The sequence below is a fragment of the Pogoniulus pusillus genome, chromosome 5 (genome assembly GCF_015220805.1).
Source record: "Pogoniulus pusillus isolate bPogPus1 chromosome 5, bPogPus1.pri, whole genome shotgun sequence".
Taxonomy (NCBI): domain Eukaryota; kingdom Metazoa; phylum Chordata; class Aves; order Piciformes; family Lybiidae; genus Pogoniulus; species Pogoniulus pusillus.
This window is the reverse complement of record NC_087268.1, coordinates 31,259,458-31,281,035: the sequence shown is the minus strand read 5'-3', so window position 1 is coordinate 31,281,035 and position 21,578 is coordinate 31,259,458. Positions and strand designations below refer to the sequence as shown.

Genomic DNA, 21,578 nt, shown 5'->3' with positions numbered 1-21,578 from the left:
GGCAACTTAGCAACATGGCTTAGTGGTGGACTTAGCAGTGGCAGGCAGGTATGGGCAACTGTGAAAGTCCTGCGATGGTATCGATCTACTTCAGGGCTGATGGCGACAGAGGCCTGGCACTGAACCACAGCAGCTTGTGACGCCGCTGTGCTCACGCACGCACCCCTGCATGCAACCACACACAACAGGCCTGCAGCCGCCCCTCACAGTGTGGCGGGGACGCAAACACGCGCACCTGCGCGGAGCACGAGGAGCCACGCACAGCCCCGCGCCCTGTCCACGCACCGCTCTGCTCCCGCACAGCCCCGCGCCCTGTCCACGCACCGCTCTGCTCCCGCACAGCCCCGCGCCCTGCCCACGCACCGCTCTGCTCCCGCACAGCCCCGCGCCCTGCCCACGCACCGCTCCGCTCCCGCCCGCGCGCGCCCGCGCCTTCACTCGCCCCGCGGCGCCTCAGAGGCGGACGTGGGAGCGCGATGGAACCTAAGCCCGGCGCCTGCCCTCGCAACATTTCCCCCTGCCCCTTCCCTCGCAACGCTCTCCCCGCCCTTCCCCTGCCCCTGCCCCTGCCCCTTCCCTCGCAACGCTCTCCCCGCCCTTCCCCTGCCCCTGCCCCTGCCCCTTCCCTCGCAACGCTCTCCCCGCCCTGCCCCTTCCCTCGCAACGCTCTCCCCGCCCTTCCCCTGCCCCTTCCCTCGCAACGCTCTCCCCGCCCTTCCCCTGCCCCTGCCCTCGCAACGCTCTCCCCGCCCTCCGCTGGGGACGCGGGTTGCGCTCAACGCGAGGGTCACGTGGCGGCTCCCGGGCGGTCCCGGTGACGTTACCGGTCATATGATCGGCCGGGGCCGTCGCCAGTCTCCCGAGCGCGGTGTGCCGCCGCCGCCGCTGCTTCCCCCGCCCCCTCCCCGCCGCTGCCCTCGCCCCTTCTCCGCTCTCCTGCCAGTGCCGCCTCCCTCTGCCCCTGCTATGGCTCGTGTCCAGGGCGCGCGGGGGCTACTCGCGGCGGCCACCGTGCTCGGTAAGAAGGGGAACGGAGCGGCCTCGGCCTGTCGCGTCCGGCAGGAGGTAGAACAAGGGGGGCGGGGGGTTGTAGTGGCTTCGGGCGGGCTCGGAGCCGACGGCGGCACCTGCTCGACGGCTGCAGCTGGCAACCTGCCTGCGGGCTTCCACCTGCTGTTGCCATTCCGGGACAGTAGCTCCGACCCTGGAGATCGCAGGCCTCCGTAGGGACGGCGGCACGGCGCTCTGCTGGGCCGCGGCTCGGCTCGGCCTGGCTTGGGGGCAGGCAAAAGCGTCCGACTGCTGGGAGACGGCGGGACCTTTGGGGAGGTCATCTTTTCTCCTCCTTGCACCGGGCCCTTGCGGCGCCCGGGAACGTCTATCAGCTGTGGGATGTAGGAGGATGGTGGGGAGACGGCAGCGACTGCCGCAGCTGTGCTTGGGTGGAAGAGCCTGAGCTTGGGATGCTCTTCAGAGCATCTGCACTGGATCTAGGAGCAGCCATCCGGGAAGGATTCGAAAATACGCCTTTACAAAAGGCTTTGGAGACTCAGGAACAACTGATGTCATTGCTAGGAAGTAGCCTTTTCTATAGGCATGTGATGTCCCCTTACTTAGTGGCTTTGGTTCTGCCGTGTCTTGAGTGAAATCTGAAGTGTCGCTGTAATAGAAAGATTTTAGTGCCATGATGAGAAGATTTTTTAGTGCAGAAAACCTGTTTTTATGAGGAAGTGTGTCAGGTTTGTTTACTGATAACTATTATGCTTTATACTTCTTGCACTGAAAGCCGTAACATGCAACAATATTACATTTCTGAAGTGTGGCTTTGAAGGCAGAAGAAAACTTCTATACCAGCTAGCAAAAAATATTTCCTGAATAAAACAGCAATTGAAGGTGGTTATCTGATGCTGTTTTGGATAGCCTTTGGAACTAGTTTAAATTTCCTTTGGTAGTCAGTGTCATTATCCTGGTTGACCATTTCACTGAATCTGGGAAATATCACTCACAAGGGGCACTGAACACTTCAAAACCTCAACTCTTGCAAGCCAGTCTGGTGAGTATGGTGTCTTACAGTGCTGTCACACTTGCTTTTTAGGATTGGCATAGTCAGTGATGCTGAACTGGTGTTCTATGAGGAAGACTTAGTATAGTATGTTTAATATAGGTATGATTTTAATGAAGAATTGTATTATTTTTTTGCCCTCCCCCTCTCTAATCAGTCTGTAGCTCAAGTGGTACCAGAAATCGTATTTTGTAGGACTGTGCTGCCCCTGCTTAATTAGCAGTTTCAAACAAAATTTAGTGCATTATCTTTGTTACTTTCTGGTATGTAAAATGTGTTAGACTTCTGTAGCTGAGGCAACAGGATAGTTTATTTTACTACAGAGTAATGCTTTACTGATCAAGGTTTTGTACCAGTGTCTAGCTGCTGAGTATTTCTACATAACTTTATCCTACAGTCTCAGGTGAAAACTTTGTGGTACAAATAGAGACCCCTTCTAGGAGTACAAATAGTTTCCACTATCTTCTGGCCAAATGTAGGGCTTGGGTGGTGGTAAGGGGAGAAGACTATGGGAAGGCATGACCTGAATTCTTTAGACCTTTTTATTTCATATGCAGCCTTTTAGTCATCTGAGTGAACGCTGGTGAGTATAAGGTAATGGTTACAGGAGGCTGTCGGATTAGCGTGGGCGGGTCAGATGTGAAAGCTTGTTTGGCAATGCTTTGACTTTGGGACAACAGAAAAAAATTCCTCCAGAATACCTCACCACACCTCACTTAAACAACTTTCAGTTTCCCATTCACACTGAGTGGCAAGCACTAAGCTGAATATTTTGTATGTCAGCATTAAGTATTTCATGACAAATTTCCAAATCACAAATATCAAGCATGCATATGGAATGAAGAGGAGATTTGGATAGTACAGTGATGAATACAGGGAAACAGGGCTACGGGAAGTGAAGTGCTTCCCCTCAAGCTTAGCAACTGCTTTTTTGAGATGCGTAAGAAGATGGTGCATGTGTTGTTGGCGCACAGTGGGTCACCTGGGTTGTGTGCCAAGCCCAACAGACCTGTAGTTTATTTGTTGTGGTGTTTTGTTTTGGGAGTTTTTTCCATGCTGAAACACAAACACATCAGAGGAAACATTGCTGGAAAACTAAACTTAGTCAGACGTGGACTCACTATTAGTGAGTAAATAATGAAGTGTCTGAGATTTAGGGTAGGAAAAAGGAGTGTGACAAGGTAGCGTGAAGCCATTTCAGGGTTATTGACGCATAATCCACGTGTTTCTATTGCACAACTCTAGTCCAAAGGGGAATTTCAGACCTTGCTAGCTGTCTAGGGATACTTGAGAGAAATTTGGATAGTAAATCCCAGTCAGTGAGTAATGAAGATGTTTTCTTCAGTTTTGGCATTGCTAGCTACATGGAACTGAGACTGAGTATAGGTTAGTTTCCACAAAATACTACAGCTTTTGTATTGGGCAATATTGGAAACATTGTTTTGCCAAATATTTCCCTTAACAGCATTCACTTGTTAGATTCTTTGAGTGTGTTGACACAGTCACTTAAGGATCTGAATTTGTGTACTAGTTTCAAGAATGTCACCGTGTCATAGGTTACTCAGTTTTGACTTTGGCAACTTTTCTGACTTGCAGTGTAACTTCTTATTTGCTGCATAAGAGCTCCACAGGCTCCCTGACACAACGTTTTTTTAGACATGCTCTCTAAATTCCTGTTCAGGCTGACTGAGAAGTTTCTTTTTTTTTTTTTTTTTGTGTAACCTACTTCTAGACTGTTCTGCAGTAATTAGTGTATTTTATAATCACTTGCAGATGATAAGCTGAAGAATTGCCTCTCAAGGAGGAGATGGGTATTTTATTGAGAAGTTAACTACTGTTATCTCTGTTAAGCCTTTCTGTGTCTTAAAGATAACTTGTTTCTAGCACTAAGAAGGCACACCTTGCCTTTGCTGATTGCAGCTTAACTGCAACAGTGTCTTTTCAAGTTAGACATGATTATTTAGAAATTTATTGAGGAAGTTTGGTGCCATGACAGAGTTCTTGGTATTTAATCTCTTAAGCTTGATAGGGCACCCTTTGGGTACATGATCAGCAGTAGTACAAAAGCTATTTGAACAGTTCATTGCATAGTCTTAATTCTAATTTCTATATTTAAAAATGCACCCTATGCTTTGGTAAATCAGACTTCCATTTCTTCTTGTATCTGACTTCAAGATGGAGTGTTGTCACTTTCAGTCTAAGGGTTACAGTTTCTTAACCTTCTCTGTCTTTTGACAATGCCACTGACTGTCAGTACTACTTTTTCCACTGTAATTCAACGTGTGAGTGTTAGAGTACAAACTTTCTGATGTAGTTCTGATCTGTAGAGTGGGCATTTGTGTAGCTGTTACCTTTCCAGTGTTCAGATGAGAGAATGGTAGTCCACACTTAATACAGTTCTGTTTTATTAAACTTCAGTGGCTTCTGATGCCTACTAGGGTACAGTTTGGTCTGTGTAATATGGGAGCATTGGTATGTATTTAGTTCCTTTGAGAGAAGTGAGATTTGCGCTATCCTCAGTAGAAGTAGAATGGTTTTAGTCAAGCAGTTAGTTTATTGTCTTTTTCCAGTAGCATCTCCTGTGGGGAGGCTTTTACATTGTCAATACAGTGCTCCTTCCTCCAAAATGTTGTCTGCGACTGCCAGCTACCTTGAAGGATGTGTGTTGCTTGTGCAGTGTTCTACAGCGTCTCTAACCAGAGTAGGTGTGAAATAGACTTCTGTGAGTGCTGAAAAGGGTCCCGACACATCAGTTCAGATCTCCCAGTGGACTCATGTAATCAGCTGCTGTAGACCTACCCCAAGACTTCCTTCTTGTAGATCGGAAACCATAAAGAAGTTTCATGTGACTGAAGTCGATGCAGTTATGCAATTCTCTGGCCAAATGTCAAGTGTACAGCTGCTAATAATGCTTTTGTACCTGTTTTTAAAGATGGAAGTTATTGGTCTGCAAACTTCAATCAAAAAACAAATGTTTACTGCCATGATGGAAATGGCAGTAAAAGCTAACCCGAGATTGCATTAATTTATCTCTTAGTTGGCAAGCATGGGCTAGATTAGAAAGTTGGTATGATCAGGTGCAGCTGACTATCTTCTCCCCTGAAGTACTCTCATCCATCCTTGAATTAAGTTCTGTTCCTCTTTTTGACTACTGTGTATGTGTTTGTGTATTCAACAGCACTTCTCCCCTGAAGTGAGTCCAGCCTTGTCTTTTCTTGCTATGGTTTCCAGGTAGCCAGTGTCAAGTGTTGTGAGTCTGTTGGGGACTTGGGGAATTATAACGCATTATTTTATGAAGGCAATCTAGTCTTGTGCAAAGTGGTTCATGCATCAAGTCTGCCAAGGGATTTTCCTGCATTCAGTTGTTGTAATGTTAGGGTTGGTAAACAGTGTGATCTTTCAAAAAAAAAAAGTTATTTTTAAAGTTCTTGGGGTTTCTGTACTATTCCTATGTAATATAGATCCTGGATCCTAGCATGTGATCTTCTGAGAAAGGGCTTGTACCAGGTGCCCCTCTGGGATTGCTGCTTACATTAGAAGGCAAACAATTAGAGGAGAGAAACACTCCTTGGGATTTTTTACCATACTCTTCTCTGGCATAGATTTAGGAGTCTTTGTTCACAAAATGACACTGAGATGATAGGATCCTTCCAAACAGTCAGAATTAGTAAATTACTGGGTGCTTATTTTCACATGTGCAACAGAAAATAAACCTTTTTTTTAGACAAGAGCCAGCATTTCTCCTTGGATTAATGTCCTGTGTATATCAGCATTGCTGTGTGCATGGTGTCAACATCTGGGCAAAGATGGAGAGCGAGATTCTGTAGCTTAGGCACAGGATGATTGTGTAGTGCTAGCATCACTCAGCTGCTCCATAATCACAAGGTGTCACACCCACTGGGTTGTGGCTGTGATGCTCTGAACCACCGTCATAATGATTAGCTGGGCTATGCTGCAGCCGTGGCTTTCATCACTCAAAGTAACTACAAACAATCTCGTCTACTAGATATCAATCTTGTTTGGACTGCTGATGATACGGAATAGGTGCCCAATAGGTTGCTTGCTGTCCTTTCTTCCAAGAGGGAGGAAGAAAAATAGTAAAGAAGTTTTTACTTATGCAGGAAACAAGACTACAGTAGCAACCCCCAATTTTATGTAAAGTAACTTTTGTGTTTGAGATCCTTTTTGTCCAGGTTTCTAATAAAAATGGGAGACAAAGCAAGTCATTAACTGTAGTAACTAAAGATGGGGTTGCAAGCAGACGGCATGAACAATTGCTGTTAATGTGTATTGCTCTTTTAGAGTACAACAGTCATTCATCTTTCTCCCTCAGTAGGTATCCCTTATGTGGGAGAGTAACCCAAGAGTAGCTGTGCTTGGCTAACAGGATTTCAATTATAGAAAGTTTGAAACCCAAAAGCATCTTTGTGTGGCCAAGAGGTGGGGAATCCAGCCACCTAAGATCCATATTCAAAGGGGCTTAGGTTTTAATTGTCCAAATATGCTAGATTGTTTTGTTTTGTAGTTCGATGTAACTTTTTGAGGTCAGTTTCTTTTGTTTCATACTGTTAATAGTCTCTGCTTGGGTTTTTGGTGTAGCTTTGTTAGCTGTAAGGTAGGATGCTGGATTTAATTCAAGTTATATATCTAGCTGTTACTGCAACAACTCTACCTTCAATCATTTTGTGCATGAGACTAATTTCAGAAATGAGGTATAAAGGAAGTTATTATTTTAGGATTTTAAAATATGCAGTTAGAATAAATCTGTAAGAAGCCCTTTTTGAGGGGGAGAACCTACTGGAATATAAAGGAAGCATCTGAAATAAGTGAAGTTTCTTTGATTCTGGTTTTTTTTTTTTTTTTTTTATGATTCCTCTACTAGGATAGAAATGCTACGTTACAGATATCAAGTGAATAATTAACTTCACAAAATTTGCATTTTGCTATTAAAAAGTTTTAGTTCTTCAGCTTGTGTAAATCTGGAATACCTTGCTTTATTACAAGTAGTTGTCAAATAGGACACTGTAGTTAATACTGAGACAACTATTTGAAGTTAAGAGGCCAGAGATTGTATCAGTTTTTGTGTTGAATAGCAGAAAATTGCTTCGTCGGTAGAAGTACAAGCAACATTATCAATTTGCACAGATGCTGTGATAAAATGTAGCAATACTTTATGTAACGTAGTTAGAAACATTCCCAGGACAGACTGATTCAACATCAGCTTGCTTTTTGATATTCTTGACATTTTGACTGTAGGCTCTTACTATTTGTGGGCTGGTGATGATTCACACATTAATCACTAGTTGACACTGAAGCTGCCTTCACAAACTCTGCAGCTGCTTTCCTGCAAAACCCAGGGAGCTGTTCCTCTGCCTTGAAAGCTGGCTGTAGCGAAGAGTAGGCAGGACATTCTCTCCTTTGGTATCTTGATTTGTTCTTCAGTGGGTGTTTTGCTAATTTTTCATTGCCCTACGTTTCTCTTTATTTCATCTGCATTTCTCCAGGATCACACTCTCTCCAATCACCGTCCTTGTGCACGTCAGCAGACTTGCAGCCCTCTTGTCACGTCATCCAGGACAGCTCAGTGTCTCATGCTGGGTCTGTCTCATCACTGACACTGCAAATCCAGTAACTGCTGAATATTCTTAAAAAGGAATGGGGTCTTGCAGTGTGTTTGTTCCATACTTATGAAATTGGGATTTGTGTCATGGTGTGAACTCAACCTTGCAAAAAACTGAACATTTACAGGGGTAGTATTTTTCACTGTTTGTTCCACACTCCTTGTTCTCTATCATTAGATTTACTGGGAGTGATTTGTCTGCTTTTCATTCCCAGAATCTGCCTTCCATTTAGTGCTTTCTGGTACCTTGGCATTGTCTTTTGTTGTCTTCTGAGTCATCTGTAATGGGCAGCTCTGTCACATTTTCCTTTAGCTCAGCAATATTTTCTTACTTGTTTTTCATCTTTCCCTTGCATTTCTTTCTAGAACTGGGCTTGTGTTTTTTCTTGGGGTTTTTCGTTTGTTTTTGTTTTTGTTTCTTCTGTCATTCTTTTACTCCCAGTTGTGTTTTAGCTCTAAAATCACCAAGATTTTTAATAGCTATCAAACCTGAGAGTCAGGGTGCACACTGAAGGCTGTAATTCTAGCATGTTTTTCATTGGTAGTGTTAGTTCAAGGAGCCATGAACTCTTCTTTCCTGCCTCTGGTGTTTTCTACTCTCTGCTTCAAGAAAGTGTAAGCAGCTTGCTTAGGTAAAATGCAAACAAGATCCAGATTTACATTCAAATTGAAGGAAACTTTGTAAATTGATATTTGCATGTGGAGGGGCATTGACTGCTTCGAGGATTGCTCCAAACTGCAATAAATATTTTTTTTGTGAGTATGTGTTCCTTAATGGAACAATATGAGGTGGACACAAAGACAAAGGTTAACATAGTTTTGCTTTGAAATACCTATTTTCTACACAATTCATTCTTAATACTATTTTTTTCTTCTCTGGCTTGAATTCCAGCTTCAGTTTTGGCACGCTTTGATGCTGGGGGGAGGCTCTGTTGTTGCTAAGGAGTAAGCAAGGAGGGGAAACGGCCTGCAAAATGCCAGAGGAATTGTTTCCAATGTGTTTCTATGACTAAAAGGCCTTCTGCTAAAGTTTATTTGGCAAAAGTCCAAATTTTCCTAATAAATACAGTTGTACACACCATGGTTTTGTAGTGAAAATTTGGAATTGGATTTTTCTGTTTGAAAGCTTCTTGGGGAAGGAAGCTAGCTAATGGATAATCCCTCAGATCTTTTTGTTATATCAGCAGTTGAATGGATTAGCATGTTTGGCTCTTTGAAATTTGCTTGAGATAGCAGCTGCAAGACAAATCACTTTTTTATCAGAATTTCTGCAAGACCAAAGTTGTTGCAAATGCAAGCTGATAAAGTGCATGCTTTCTGCAGTGAGGTTTGTGTGTGGTGACAAATTGAGAATCAGAAAAATAACGTGCTCTATGATGAAGAACTTGGAATACTTTGGTATGATTTGGGATACAGGGGCACTGCCTGGTTAGCCCTTACCTCAAGTGAAGTGTGTGATGACAAACTTTGTCTGTACCCAGCCTGCTGTAACACATCTCCTAGGTGGAGCTTCATTGGCAGTGGATGCTGGTCTAAGTCCATGCTATTGTCAGAAAACGTACATGATCTGTGCTTCTCTCACCACATGTTTTTACCCTGTGTCTAGGTTGAGTTTTAACCTCTTTACACGCTGTTAAGTCAGTACTCGTATGGTCAGTTGTACTAGTCCTGAGTGCTGGGGCTGGAGGGGAGTGAGGTGGGGGGAAAGCTGTGCTTTTGTCAGCAGCTGTTTGTGGTTCAATCAGTCAGGAAAACAACCTCAGTCTCTGTCAAGGTCTTGGCCCCCATCCCTCCTCTCAAGTGCAGGGAGCATGGTGACATTAAAGCTCTCCTGGCAAGGGTGGCATGTCCCATCACACTATTTTTGGCAGTCCCTCCAAAACATCTGCAGTTAATCCAAGCTTTCTAAATGCTGCATTCAGTGCATGTACAGCTGAGTGTCCTGGTACAACGGGAATGGAGACTGCGTGGTGTGCTGCTGGGGGATGGCTGAGCACTGTGGGCACGCAGGGTCAAATATGCTAAGTTGGTTCTGGTTGAAACTTGCTAAAGAGTTGCTATGTAGCGTGAGCATTAAGTAGCTGCCTGGTGTTTGTTGCAAGTTTTTCGTATTCTCTGAGGACCCAGCATGTCAACAGCTTTGATTTGTGTGGCTTTGTCTTCTTATAAATGGGGTGTTAAATTTGTTCTCAGTGTTAGTGGTGCTGAAGCAAATACAGAGGCTGTTGATGCTTAAGTTTCCAAACTCAGCTGCTGCAGGATATACTCCTAAATGCACAGCTGTCCATACTTATATCTTTGGGAATTCTAAATTGAAACTTGTATGACACCAAGTTAACCTCTTGTCATTCTTAACAGGCTTCTTACAGGTTTCCTGTTCATTTGAGTTGAAAGATTCAAGTGGTAAGGCCTGCATAATTGCTGATCTGACAGTAGCCTTCTCGGTGGAATACAAAAGCAATGGACAAAAAGAGGTAAGGAGGTGATCTCTGCTTAGCTCTAACTTGTGTTTATAAAATACAGTATTTCTCCGTGTGTGCTGTCTAGACTTTGATCATGAAAATCTGCTTCAGCACAGATTTCCCCTCTTTCAATCATATTGCATCAACTTTTATTAGTGATGTTTCTTCTAATTAAACAGAGTCAGGGCTGTCTGAAACCACAACAGACAATACATGTGTGAAATCACTTTTGTGACTGAAATTCCACATCAGTCCTAATGGTAGCTAAAATGTCTTTCACTTGAACTATAAAGACAAAAATACTACCAGGTGTCTTTTGTTGAACTTGGTCATACTTACATGGACTAAATCTAAACTGAAATAGCTGTCAGCATGTAGCTTTTAAACATCCCAGAAATCTGTGATCTTCTCAGAGCAAGTCTCTGGTCTGCAGTGTATACAGGTTAGTGAAGTGCATACAAGCTGTTCTGTGTTAACAGCAAAAGCCTGTTAATGGAAAGCTAAAGATTTTTATTCACTCTGCTTATTATTTTTTTGGTAGCTTTGTCAGTGAACAGGAATCATGAATTATTTATCATCTCTTTACAGTTGCCTGTTCTGAGGCACTCTTGAAGTTGTTTTGTAGGGTGGTTTGTGTAATTTTTTTTTTTCTGGTCATCAGTGTAATGTGAGATTTAAAAGTCCTACTGCTTTGCCAGTGGTGTAATTGCTGTGTGTGATTTGAGCTGAGTGTGCCAGTGCATAGTCTGCCTTTTCACTGGTGCTGATGGTATGAAACCCTGCTGATACTGGTGTATAAGTCTGCATGCAGAGTTAATTGTTTTCATAACATGTTTCTGGCTGTTTCTTCTTGTAAGCAGTAAGTTTTAAGCTTTCCTGTAAACAGTGCATTGGTCAACAGGTGCCACATTACTTCTCAATATGTATTAAGGTAGCATAGCCAAACTGTGCTGGGCTGTACCATTTGCTGCTGTTGTTTGTGCTCAATTGTGCTATAAGAAGCAGAGCTGAAATGTTGGTGGTTTTCACATGTCCAGAACATTCCAGATTTAATTCACCTAGTAGAGAAGTACCTGCAAAGGCATAGAAGAGAAAAGTCTAAGAGGTGCTACAAGTGCATATTGTTTTGCTCTCAAATTTCAGAGGGAGCAATAATCTCAGGAATCCAAATGCCAGTAACATGCTATTTGCTGTATTCAGGTGTAGAAGTGAACATCTTGCAGCATGTATGAGTGTCAGCTGTGTGTTCTGTAACAGATACTTAAAAAGCAATAAGGAAAAGCTGTTACATCATCCCATTTACATATATTTTCTTCTCTACCCTACAGTTTGCAAACTTTTTTCTTCCACAAAATGCTGCAGTGGAGCCACAGAGCTCATGTGGTAAAGCTAACACATCTCATCCTATTCTGATACTGGGGTTTGGAGCAGGACATTCACTAAGCCTGAATTTTACAGAAAATGCAGACAAGTACCAAGTTGAAGAAGTAGTTTTCCACTACAATCTGTCAGATGCAACTTTATTCCATAATTCAACCACAGGTAAAAGGAAAACTTCCTGTTCTCATTGTGTAGCCCTTTCAAATGTAATACTAATTAATTTCTGTAAATACCGTTGTATATTAATGCAGTGCAATCTTTACAGGAGAAGTGAAGAAAGCATCACATAAAACTACAATTCAGGCACATGTGGGCACAAAATACAGATGCATCAGCTTCAAGCATGTCAATATGAAGAATGTGAACATTACTTTCAGCAACGTTACTTTGGAAGCCTATCTGACAAATGGCACTTTCAGTACAAACAGTAAGTATCTTGTAGCAGAAAATGTACTCTGTGCACTAATATTTTACAGTAATAGGTTATTTCTTTGTAAGTCCTAATTAACAGATTTAAGAAGGTTCAGACTGGATCCAAAGCTCCCATAGCAGCATTTTTTGAAATGACTGGAACTGCTTTCGGTTTTCAGTGTGTCAGCATCCATAGACTAGAAGTTATGTATTGGGGAACATTTCTTCTGTTCCTGAGTATTTATGAATGTAAACATGGGCTGCAGTAGATCCCCAGGGCTCATGGCCAAAATCCTAGATTAAGAAATATCTGGTAACTGCCAAGTATTATGCCTCTGCCAAAGTAATTTGAACTAGTTACTGTGTGCTCTAGGGAAGATCAGTGATACAATGGCAAACAAGAGCCAGTCTGTAGGGACTAGATACATCTTCGTACAGGAGGCTTTATGCAAACAGTAACAGTGATGTTCTTTCTGTGTCAGGCTCAAACACAAAGTGTATTTTTGTGTCCTGGCTGCATGTATTGAAAAACATTTTGGAATGCCACTGCTGTGATGATTAGAAGGCAGAACTACCTAATGTTTTGTTCGTGTTCTTTATTTTTTTGTGGCAATACTCTTCATATGTGAAGAACCATTTAAGGTGATCAACTATTCCATCTTAAGGAGTAGTAAACCTTTGCCTTACTTGTGGAGCAAGTAAGAAGTGTTCATCTTCCAGGCAACCTGATCTGGCTGAGGATGTCCCTGCTTGCTGCAGAGGGGCTTGGACTACATGACCTTTAGAGATCACTTCCAACCCAAACCATTCTGTAATTCTCTGGGAAATGTAGAACTTTTGTGCTATTAATCCTAAAATCTTAAAATTGGGGTGTTCAGTGCTAGCACGCACTGAACAAGTGCCTTCTACAAATCTATCTCTGACTTGTCCTGTATCTCTGAAAAATATCTTGCCTAATGCATAATAATACTGGCATTGACTTCTTTTATGGTGGCCTTCTGTGGTAGCTTGGACATCAGTGGCTCCTGATCAGTTGTTTCAGTGGACCAGTTTGCAGCAAAGATGTGGACCTAGATTTGTCATTTAAAGAAAATATCTTGCTTCTATTATGACAGTCTTCATAACTATATACTCTTAGTACAACATCTTGAATCCATTATCTTACTGGATGACTACAGTAATTGATCTGTTACCAGTAGGTTTGAATGTTAGCTGTGATATTGGGAACAGAACTTGAGTAAAATGTCCCTGCTGTGTAACACCTTTCCCTGTAAGAACAAATTACAGGTGGTCTTAAAAAGTCCTTTGGCTAAAAATTCAATACTGCATTATTTCTGGAGGGGGGGTTCCTTATGCAACACCAGTTTGTCTGCATTTGCTTTATTTTTCTAGTCCTACGCTTCCTTTTCTTTTAGATTAAATACTTCTATTTGCCATATTAAATACTTCTATTTGCCATGATTACTGCTGCGACGGAGAGGGATGGGGAGGCAGCTTGATGCAAGCTAAGTTCTGACTTTATTAGGCAACATGCAGGATTTATATACTTTGTCAGAAGGCATCAGAAGCCTTAACATTTTTACATATTGATTAGTCATTTTATTACATGCAAAACCGTCTCTTCTTCCAATCTAAATTCTTGTCTGCCACATCAGCTTCCCGGGTAGCAACAGTCAGCATATTCATCAGATAAGAAGGACAGTCTTGGCATATTCATCAGGTAGCAAAGGACCTGTCTCCTTGCTTCTTCTGACATGCAAATTCTCATTCTTTCCTCTTGCACAATATTCAGGTCCACTCTGACTCAGATTGGCCAAGGGCTTGTGTTGCAGCTGGTCCACTGATTGACCATTGTTACATTAATGGCCTGCGATCCCACAGTTTTCTCCATCCTCTGGCATCACTGTCTTGATGAAACTGTTGATCCTCATAAACCTCATGTGATTGCTTACCTGGGATAGACATAGGTCTGAGGTCAAGCTTCTTGGCTTATTCTTTTATTTTTGTTTCCACATACTGCCATGAACAGTTTTTCAGTGTGTTTTTTTTTCTTCTTAAAATTATCATCATCTCTAAGTTTGTTTTTCTGTTGTCTTGGGTCTGCACCCAGATAACTCTTTGTGCAGTAGAGAGGTAAAAAATGTCTTGCTGGGTCTGTTTGGGTTTGTTATGGTTTGGAGGTTTTGTATTTGTTTGGGGGCTTTTGCTTGTTTAGTGGTTGTTTTGTTTTATTCAGACAGCCAAAGAACTTTCACCTTACCCTTTTTTGAATCTTCTTGACCCTGAAACTACACTGTTCTCTGCAGATTCATTCATTTTTTCCATTTTAGCAGGCTTGAAAACATCCCTGTTCTTTCGACAGCTAGTTATTGTAAGGAATTCTCCCTGGACCTTTTCTTTTCCTGTAACTCTTCCAGCAGAGGATCTTTCTGCTGGTGATCTAGACAAACATTCCTGGAGGGAAGAAGAGTCATTATTCAGTGCATGTGTGTATCACTACTAATGGTAAGGTACTCCAATAGTGCTGGAGTACCTTGGAGCCTAGTGACTGAGCTTACAGTAGTGATTGTCTGCAGCTCTGAAAAAAAGCCTTTCACTTTGTGTTGGTAGTTTTGTCACCTGCTTTCCTGTGATGGTCAGAAGATGCCTCAACTTCAGGTCTGTCTGGAGTAGTGACTAGGAGCTATGCTATAACTCAGTTCAAAGAAAATGAATGTATCAAGACTCCACGTAGGACAAACAGTCACTTGAAGTCATTTGGTTGTTTCCATCTCTTCCAGCTTGAGTAAGACTGCTGTATGTGTTAAGGTTTTGCAAACAGAAGGAAATTCCCCTTTGAAGTACCAAGTAAATCTGCTGTTTGGTTTATTCATTAGGAAATTATCACATCGTGGAACCTGACCAGTGTCAGCCTACACTTCTCCATTTGTCTGCTTTGTTTCTGCTTGTTAACTTTTCGGAAGTGGAGTAGCTATAGGAGTGCACTATGTTTGAGTCTGTATGACTTCAGAAGGTGTGATTAGGGTTCCCTTTTCTGATCTGTAATTGAAGGTTAATTTGCTATTTAAGTTCAGAGGCTTTTAACTACATATGTAGTATCTGTAAGACATATTTGGTTTAAATTTTGAAAGTAGGCCCTTTGAGTCAGAATTGACTGTTGCTGTACTTGCTCTTTTTCTTACAACGTTCAGACTTACATCCTGTCCTGTGAAGATGACCTTGTCTGGGAACATGGAAGCCTCTATTACAGTGATGTCTTTGCTCTGACCTTAGGTTTGGCTTAGAAATTCAATGCAAGAACATTCTTGTCTCCCAGATCAAGTTAAGGTTTTGCTACCAGGTGTTCCTGAGTACTCTGGCATAAAAAAAATCACTGTTCTTTCTGTCTTCTTTTGCCTTGGAAGAGCCACAGCACTGCTATGAGGACTCAAGAGGTCCAGTAGTATTTTAATGTTACTGTGGGTATTGCCAAAATAATGACATAGGCTGCTCCCAACCTGTTGGTGTAACTGAAAGAGGAGAACAACACAGCTGCTAGAAGAATACTTTTCACAGTGGGTGAACTGTTCCTCTGCTTCTAGCACATAAGTTTCCATAGTGTCTGAGTGGCCTTGCTGTGAGTATTTGTCAGGAATGCTAGCTCTGTCAGCATGTCAGGATAAAAAAGATGCTGCTTTGACAGCAAAATGAATTGACAGATGTGAATGAAAGCAGATGCAGTTACCATGAACTTCTGCAGATAATAGCAGAGGTGTAGTTTTCACATGCGAGCCTTTAGAAGTGTCTCAAACTTTGCAACAAGAGTTTAGGTAATGCTTTACCCTTATATTTCTTATATTTCTCAGCTTTTATTATCTTCTATTAGGAAAAGCTACTTGAAATTGTATCCTCTTTTCCCTTGAGGATTATAAGAGTAGGTCATCCCACAGCTTCGTTTTGTTTGGCAATGACTGTTTTCCTTTCCCTCCAGTGACAGAATGTGCTGAAGATATGCCCTCTACTACTGCTGTAGTGCCCACAACTCCTAAACAGACTACTAGCCAGGTTCCAGTGACTAGTCCAGCACCAACTGCCTTGCCTCCAAATCCTACAGTTGGTAAATACAACGTGACCGGTGTAAATGGAACCTGTGTGCTCGCCTACATGGGATTACAGCTTAATATCACCTATCTGAAAAAAGATGAAAAGGTACTTTTTTTTCCTTTCTTTGAAGCCTTCACGTTCCTTCTTTGGGAAAGACTTGTTATAGGCTAACATTGCTCTTCTAAAAACATACCAGTTCTTTCTATTGTACATCCATAATTGTCCTGCGTTGCTTCATCTGGACTATACTAGTGGTGATTCCAACAGTTCTCTTTGCTGAACTTTAGGTCATTAAAGACTTTTCCATTCACTAAGAGTACTAAACTTGCCTGTCAAATTCCAGGAGGTGTATACAGTCATTACATAGAAACAGTAAAAATTACAAGGATTATGAGTAGGTGGAATCTTATTATCAAAGGTGCTATCTGAACAAGATTTTCTTAACTGTTAAAGTACAGGAATTTGGCTTGAGGCACCTGAATGATAAAAGTGAATGACTACTAGACGGGAAAATTAGTACTACTGTGAAACTCAACAGGTTCAGTTGTAGTTAACTTGCAAGCTAGCAGCACCAAAGAGGCTTGGGTTTGACTTCATTGTTTAACAGCTACTTAATGGTCGATTTTATCAGCAGAAATGTTACATGTTTGATACAAGATCTAGACCCAGCATAGGTTCTTTATCTTTGTTGATGCAAAACCCAGTTCACCAGCCACATAAATCTGTTGCCCACTAACTGATCAGGCAAAGCTATGAGGTGTAATCCCAAAATGACTGCTGAAGACCCTCAATAGGAAACCATGACCGAGGGTCAGCAAACCTTCCTATTTAGTACAGCCTTGTTCATAAGGACCTTAGTTGACAAGTTGCTTTTTCCTGTCCTGTGGCTTAATCTGACCTAACAAGGACATATACAGGCAAGCAAATTATGGCTGTTTCTCTGCAGGTTTAAGTTGGATCTCGGTGATAAAGCACTTGGTGTGAAGAGGGTGGTATCTGTATAAAATTAGCTGCTTATTCTCTGTGGTGGTGCTAAGGAGTCTATTGCATTTATTTGTGATCATGATAAGTAAGAAGTAAAATCACGAGCACTGGTAGGTGGTTTGTGGCTGTTCAGTAGCTGGTTATGATGGCAACTGTTTTACCTACCTTAATTGCATGAATTTCTCTAAGCTGTGTTCTGTAGACTTACATTCTAGCTCTACCGGAACAACTGATTTCTAATGTAATGACCATGACCAGTGGAGAAGGTGGCATACAGGTTTTCCAAAGTCCCATGAGCACATGAGGATCAGCTAAGAGCTGTTGAAAGGTTTCTGTGTGCTTATTTATTTTGCTTTATTTTGCAAGTGCATTTAACCTACAGCCTTCTGCAAATAAACAACAACAAAATTACATACCATGAGTGTTTTAAATAAGTGACTTGCAAGATGATTGAACTTACAGGTGGTTCCCTTAATGCTGCGGCATAATGGAGAAGCAATCATTTTAGAGCTTATTGCCCCCTGTGTAGTGGTGGTTACTGATATTTTTCTTTATGCTTCTAGGACTAAAGAAGTTTAGTATAGGGGAGGTAGCAGGTTATTTGTTGCAGCTGGCCAGGGCTGCAGAAAGCTTCATTAGGCCTGCAGAGATAGCCTTTGTTCTCTGTGCGAGCCTCATAAATCAGGTGCAGCTTACATCAGCCTGTAACTTGTCTCTGCCCAGTTACCTATAAAATGCAGGCAGATACAGCACTCTGTGTGTGAGTACAAGGAAGCTAAAAGTTGCCTGATTATGTGTTAAGTCTTTTCAAACATCATAACTGATCTTTTTCCCTTATAGATGGGCCTGGATTTGCTAAATTTCATACCACACAACACAACTTCTTCTGGGAGATGTGACAATACATCTGCCACCCTAAATCTGACTTTTGAGAAAACAAGTGTCATCTTCCACTTCACGTTGGTAAGAATCTTTCAACAGTGTGCAGGGTCTGCAGCACTTTTTGCATGGTAATGCTAACTGGGACCAGTACAAGAGAGTAGATGCAACTGCAGAAAGGGGAGAAAATAATTGCTTTGGTCTTAATACTAGGATTTGGAAAGTTTAATACTTGGTAACTGTGAGGGAGGTGCACATGTATACACAGAAACCTATTTTGGAATAGATTCAAAAATCCTACTTTGGAATGGGAATTTCTCTGTAAAGATTCTTGCCCAGACTGGGAACAGCTGGTGACAGGTAGGCATCTCATCTAACTGTATCAGCCTGGAACAGGATTTGAGTTTCCAGTATTCTGTGTACAGCCCAAGGCCTATGTGTACTTGTCTTATGGTTTCTTAAGATGCTTGGAAATTCTGGTTCCCACAGCCCTGCCTTGGTGCTGTAGTAGAGCTGGGTACCCTTGAGGACTGAATCCACTGTGTTTGTCAGAGAGCTTCAAGTCCCTTTTAATAATCATGGGATTGATCAAATGCAATCACCTTGACCTGTTGCTATTAAATGACAGGAGGGTTTCTCCTATGAGGACAGGCTATGAGAGTTGGGGCTCTTCAGCCTGGAGAAGAGAAGGCTTTGAAGGAGATCTTGTAGTGGCCTTCTGGTATCTGAAGGGAGTCTACAGGGAGGCTGAGGAGGGACTATTTACAAGGTGTCATGTAATGACAGGACAAAGAGTAATGGGTTTAAACTGGAAATGGGGAAATTTAAACTAGATGTTAGGAAGAAGTTCTTTACAGTGAGGGTGGTGCAACACTGGAACAGGTTGCCCAGGGAGGTTGTGGATATTCCCTCCCTGGAGGTGTTCAAGGCTATGTTGGATGAGCGACCTGTTCTAGTGAGAGGAGTCCCTGCCTGTGAGCTGGGGTTGGAACTAAACGATCTTTGAGGTTCCTTTCAACATAAACCATTCTATGACTCCACATCTTTGTGGGGTACTGAGCTGGTTGAAAGTTGTACCTGTAGCATAGGTGAGATCATTGCAGTACCTTGGTTAAAGTGTGGGTGGGACTGTGCCTGTGGCATAGAAGTCAACTCATAATTCCGAAGGGTCACAGGACCTCCTTCTCTGCCCCCTTTCCTCCCCCAAGTAGCCTTCCCTAAGGTGCTGCATACCTTCTGTAGTTTTCTTCTGATGAAGCTCTTCCTTTGGATGCTAATTCCAATTGTGGACTATACTTTTAAAACCTTTCTCAAAATACATGCAGACTTGAACTTAAATGTTAACAGGTTCTGCTGTATACTCTTAGCTGAAATGACAACTTACTGGTTTGTTGGTTTTGTTTTTTTAAAGAATGCAACTGCTGAAAAATTCTTCCTGCAAGGTGTGAGTGTAAGCACAACTCTGCCTTCTGAAGCAAAAGGTAAGGACTTTTACAAAGTCTACCTCCAGTGACCACTTCTGTAAATATTAAGTGTTGCTGCATAAAGTAACCTGTTAATGTTGGAGATAAATGTAACAAATTTGTCCTATGAGCTTACAGCTCCTGCTCTTGAGGATTCTCTAATAAGACTTTCTTTTGCACAGTTCCACAGTTTGAAGCATCAAACAACAGCATGAGCGAGCTGAGAGCTACAGTAGGAAACTCCTACAAGTGCAGTGCAGAAGAGAATCTCCAGGTCACGGACAAAGCCCTTGTGAATGTTTTTAATGTTCAGATCCAAGTTTTCAAGATTGATGGAGACAAATTTGGGGCAGGTAAGAGGTTTACATTTTGGGGAAGGAGCCTAAGATGCATGAAGCATACTTTAATATAATAATCTGTAGTTGAACATCAGGTTACAGGTGTTAAATCAGTCTCTGAATGCCTTGCTACAGATATTGAGGGGCTGATTATGTGCCCGAGTTGAGGCTAGTGCAAGAGCGACATAAAAAGCTTTGAAGTAACTAGGGCTTCTTCCCTGTGGTCCAGGGAGGAGTTAAGAAAGAACATTAACTTCCTCTCTGAACTGTGTGCAGACCAGTGTTTGAAAGGAGCAAAGTTCTAGGAAGTTTCTGACTCTTAGCTAACTCTTTGTGATTAAAGCAATATGGCTTAGGGGCAGAGTGACATGATGGCACGATTGTCACAGTTCTACAGAATGAAACGGTTAATGTAAACCTCTATATAATGTACATAGGACTCGCACTAGAAAGGCTTGATCCAGAGCAATCCTAGTTAGCAAGCTTGGTGGTCTTTTGGTTGTTGGCAAGCTAAGGTGGAAGTTATCTCAGGACAGTTTTATCTTACATACTGAAGTCAGAAGCTTGCTGTTTGAGATGTAGCTGTCTGTTGGTGGACTAGTGCCTAACACTGATCTTTTTCTTTCTCTTCAGTGGAAGAATGCCAACTGGATGAAAATAACATGCTGATCCCCATAATAGTTGGTGCAGCCCTTGCTGGTCTTGTTCTAATTGTCTTGATTGCTTACTTAATTGGCAGAAAGAGAAGCCATGCTGGATATCAAACAATTTAATGACTTGCACTAAAATCCAGTGTAGGTGAAAAGCAATTGCAAGAGGCTGGCAGGAGGGAAAACCTCACATATTTCCCCTGAGCTAAGGTTGATATTTTAAGGGAACACCTTTTCTTGCAAATTGCTGCTTCTTTAAAGTCTGCTTTATTAAATGTGAAATCATCTTGCAGCATTTAACTATGCACAAAAAATAACTCTGAAAATCCTGGTGTTTAATTTTGCTAACTAGTTTAAATATTTACCCACTTAGAAAAAAAGCTAAACGTTTTTAAGGGTGCTTTTTTTGGAATTGGCATAAGGTCACATCAGCTCAAGATGCCAGAGAGGGATGTTGCTAATTCACACTGACTTAATTTCAGAACTCATAACAAAGGGAAAAGGTTCGTACCGCTGCCATCCAGTGATGGTAGTTATACTGATGATGCATTGTAAAAAACAACCCTCAGTAGCAAACTGACAAAACTGAAATCTAAAAATCTAAACCCCACCGTGTCTCCTAGGTGTGTATTTTTTACTAAGCTTTAAACTCAATGCCTGGCACATGCAGGGTGTGAACAACGCAATACTCAAACCTTACAGGAACTCTTTATGATTGGACAGCTGCCCTGTTTGATATTTTTGATGCTCTGCCAGCTTGTTAGGAGCTGGTTCTTTTTTAAAATGAGTGTTATTTTTATTTACTTTTTTTGTAAAGTGATTTCAGTCTATTCTGTTGGAAGGTCCAGAGAGATCCTGTTACTGCACATGTGTACAATATAGATCTCAATCTGCTGATTTTCTTGCTTTAAAACTTGGCTGAGGGGTTGTACACTTTAAGGATCAGTTCTTATGTTTGCATTGCCTGTAACAATGCTAATAAAGACACTTTTTTTTTCTGTATGTCTTAGAGTTGTGATCTCTCTTAAAAAAATTTGACCAAGTGCTGAAGTCTTGCTTTTAAGGATCAGGTTCCCTGCCTGGTGAACGTGGGGAAGGCTGTGGATGTAGTCTACCTGAACTTCAGCAAAGCCTTTCACACTGTCTGCCACAAGAAGCTCCTGGCAAAGCTGGCAGCTCAGGGCGTGGACAGGTTCCTCTCAAAGTTGATGGTATGTTGTTGTTTTCCCTGCTGAGGAATGAAAGA

The 21,578-nt window shown here is 42.1% G+C and overlaps 1 protein-coding gene across 1 annotated transcript; it reads left to right on the top strand.

Annotated features, from left to right (window-relative positions):
• The first annotated feature begins 701 nt into the window (after nucleotides 1-701).
• On the top strand, nucleotides 702-21,334 carry LAMP1 (lysosomal associated membrane protein 1). The gene is made up of 9 exons (XM_064143695.1): nucleotides 702-1,018; nucleotides 10,041-10,156; nucleotides 11,473-11,686; nucleotides 11,790-11,951; nucleotides 15,906-16,123; nucleotides 17,843-17,965; nucleotides 19,293-19,362; nucleotides 19,527-19,697; nucleotides 20,316-21,334. The coding sequence occupies exons 1-9, from the start codon at nucleotides 832-834 to the stop codon at nucleotides 20,453-20,455; spliced, it is 1,401 nt and encodes a 466-aa protein (XP_063999765.1). The 5' UTR covers nucleotides 702-831; the 3' UTR covers nucleotides 20,456-21,334.
• The last annotated feature ends 244 nt before the right edge of the window (nucleotides 21,335-21,578 follow it).

Coding starts and splice junctions, on each gene's coding strand:
- LAMP1 (XM_064143695.1), top strand. CDS start 832: ATGATCGGCCGGGGCCGTCGCCAGTCTCCCGAGCGCGGTGTGCCGCCG. Junction 19,363..19,526: donor TCTGCCTTCTGAAGCAAAAG/GTAAGGACTTTT, acceptor TCTTTTGCACAG/TTCCACAGTTTGAAGCATCA. Junction 19,698..20,315: donor TGGAGACAAATTTGGGGCAG/GTAAGAGGTTTA, acceptor CTTTCTCTTCAG/TGGAAGAATGCCAACTGGAT.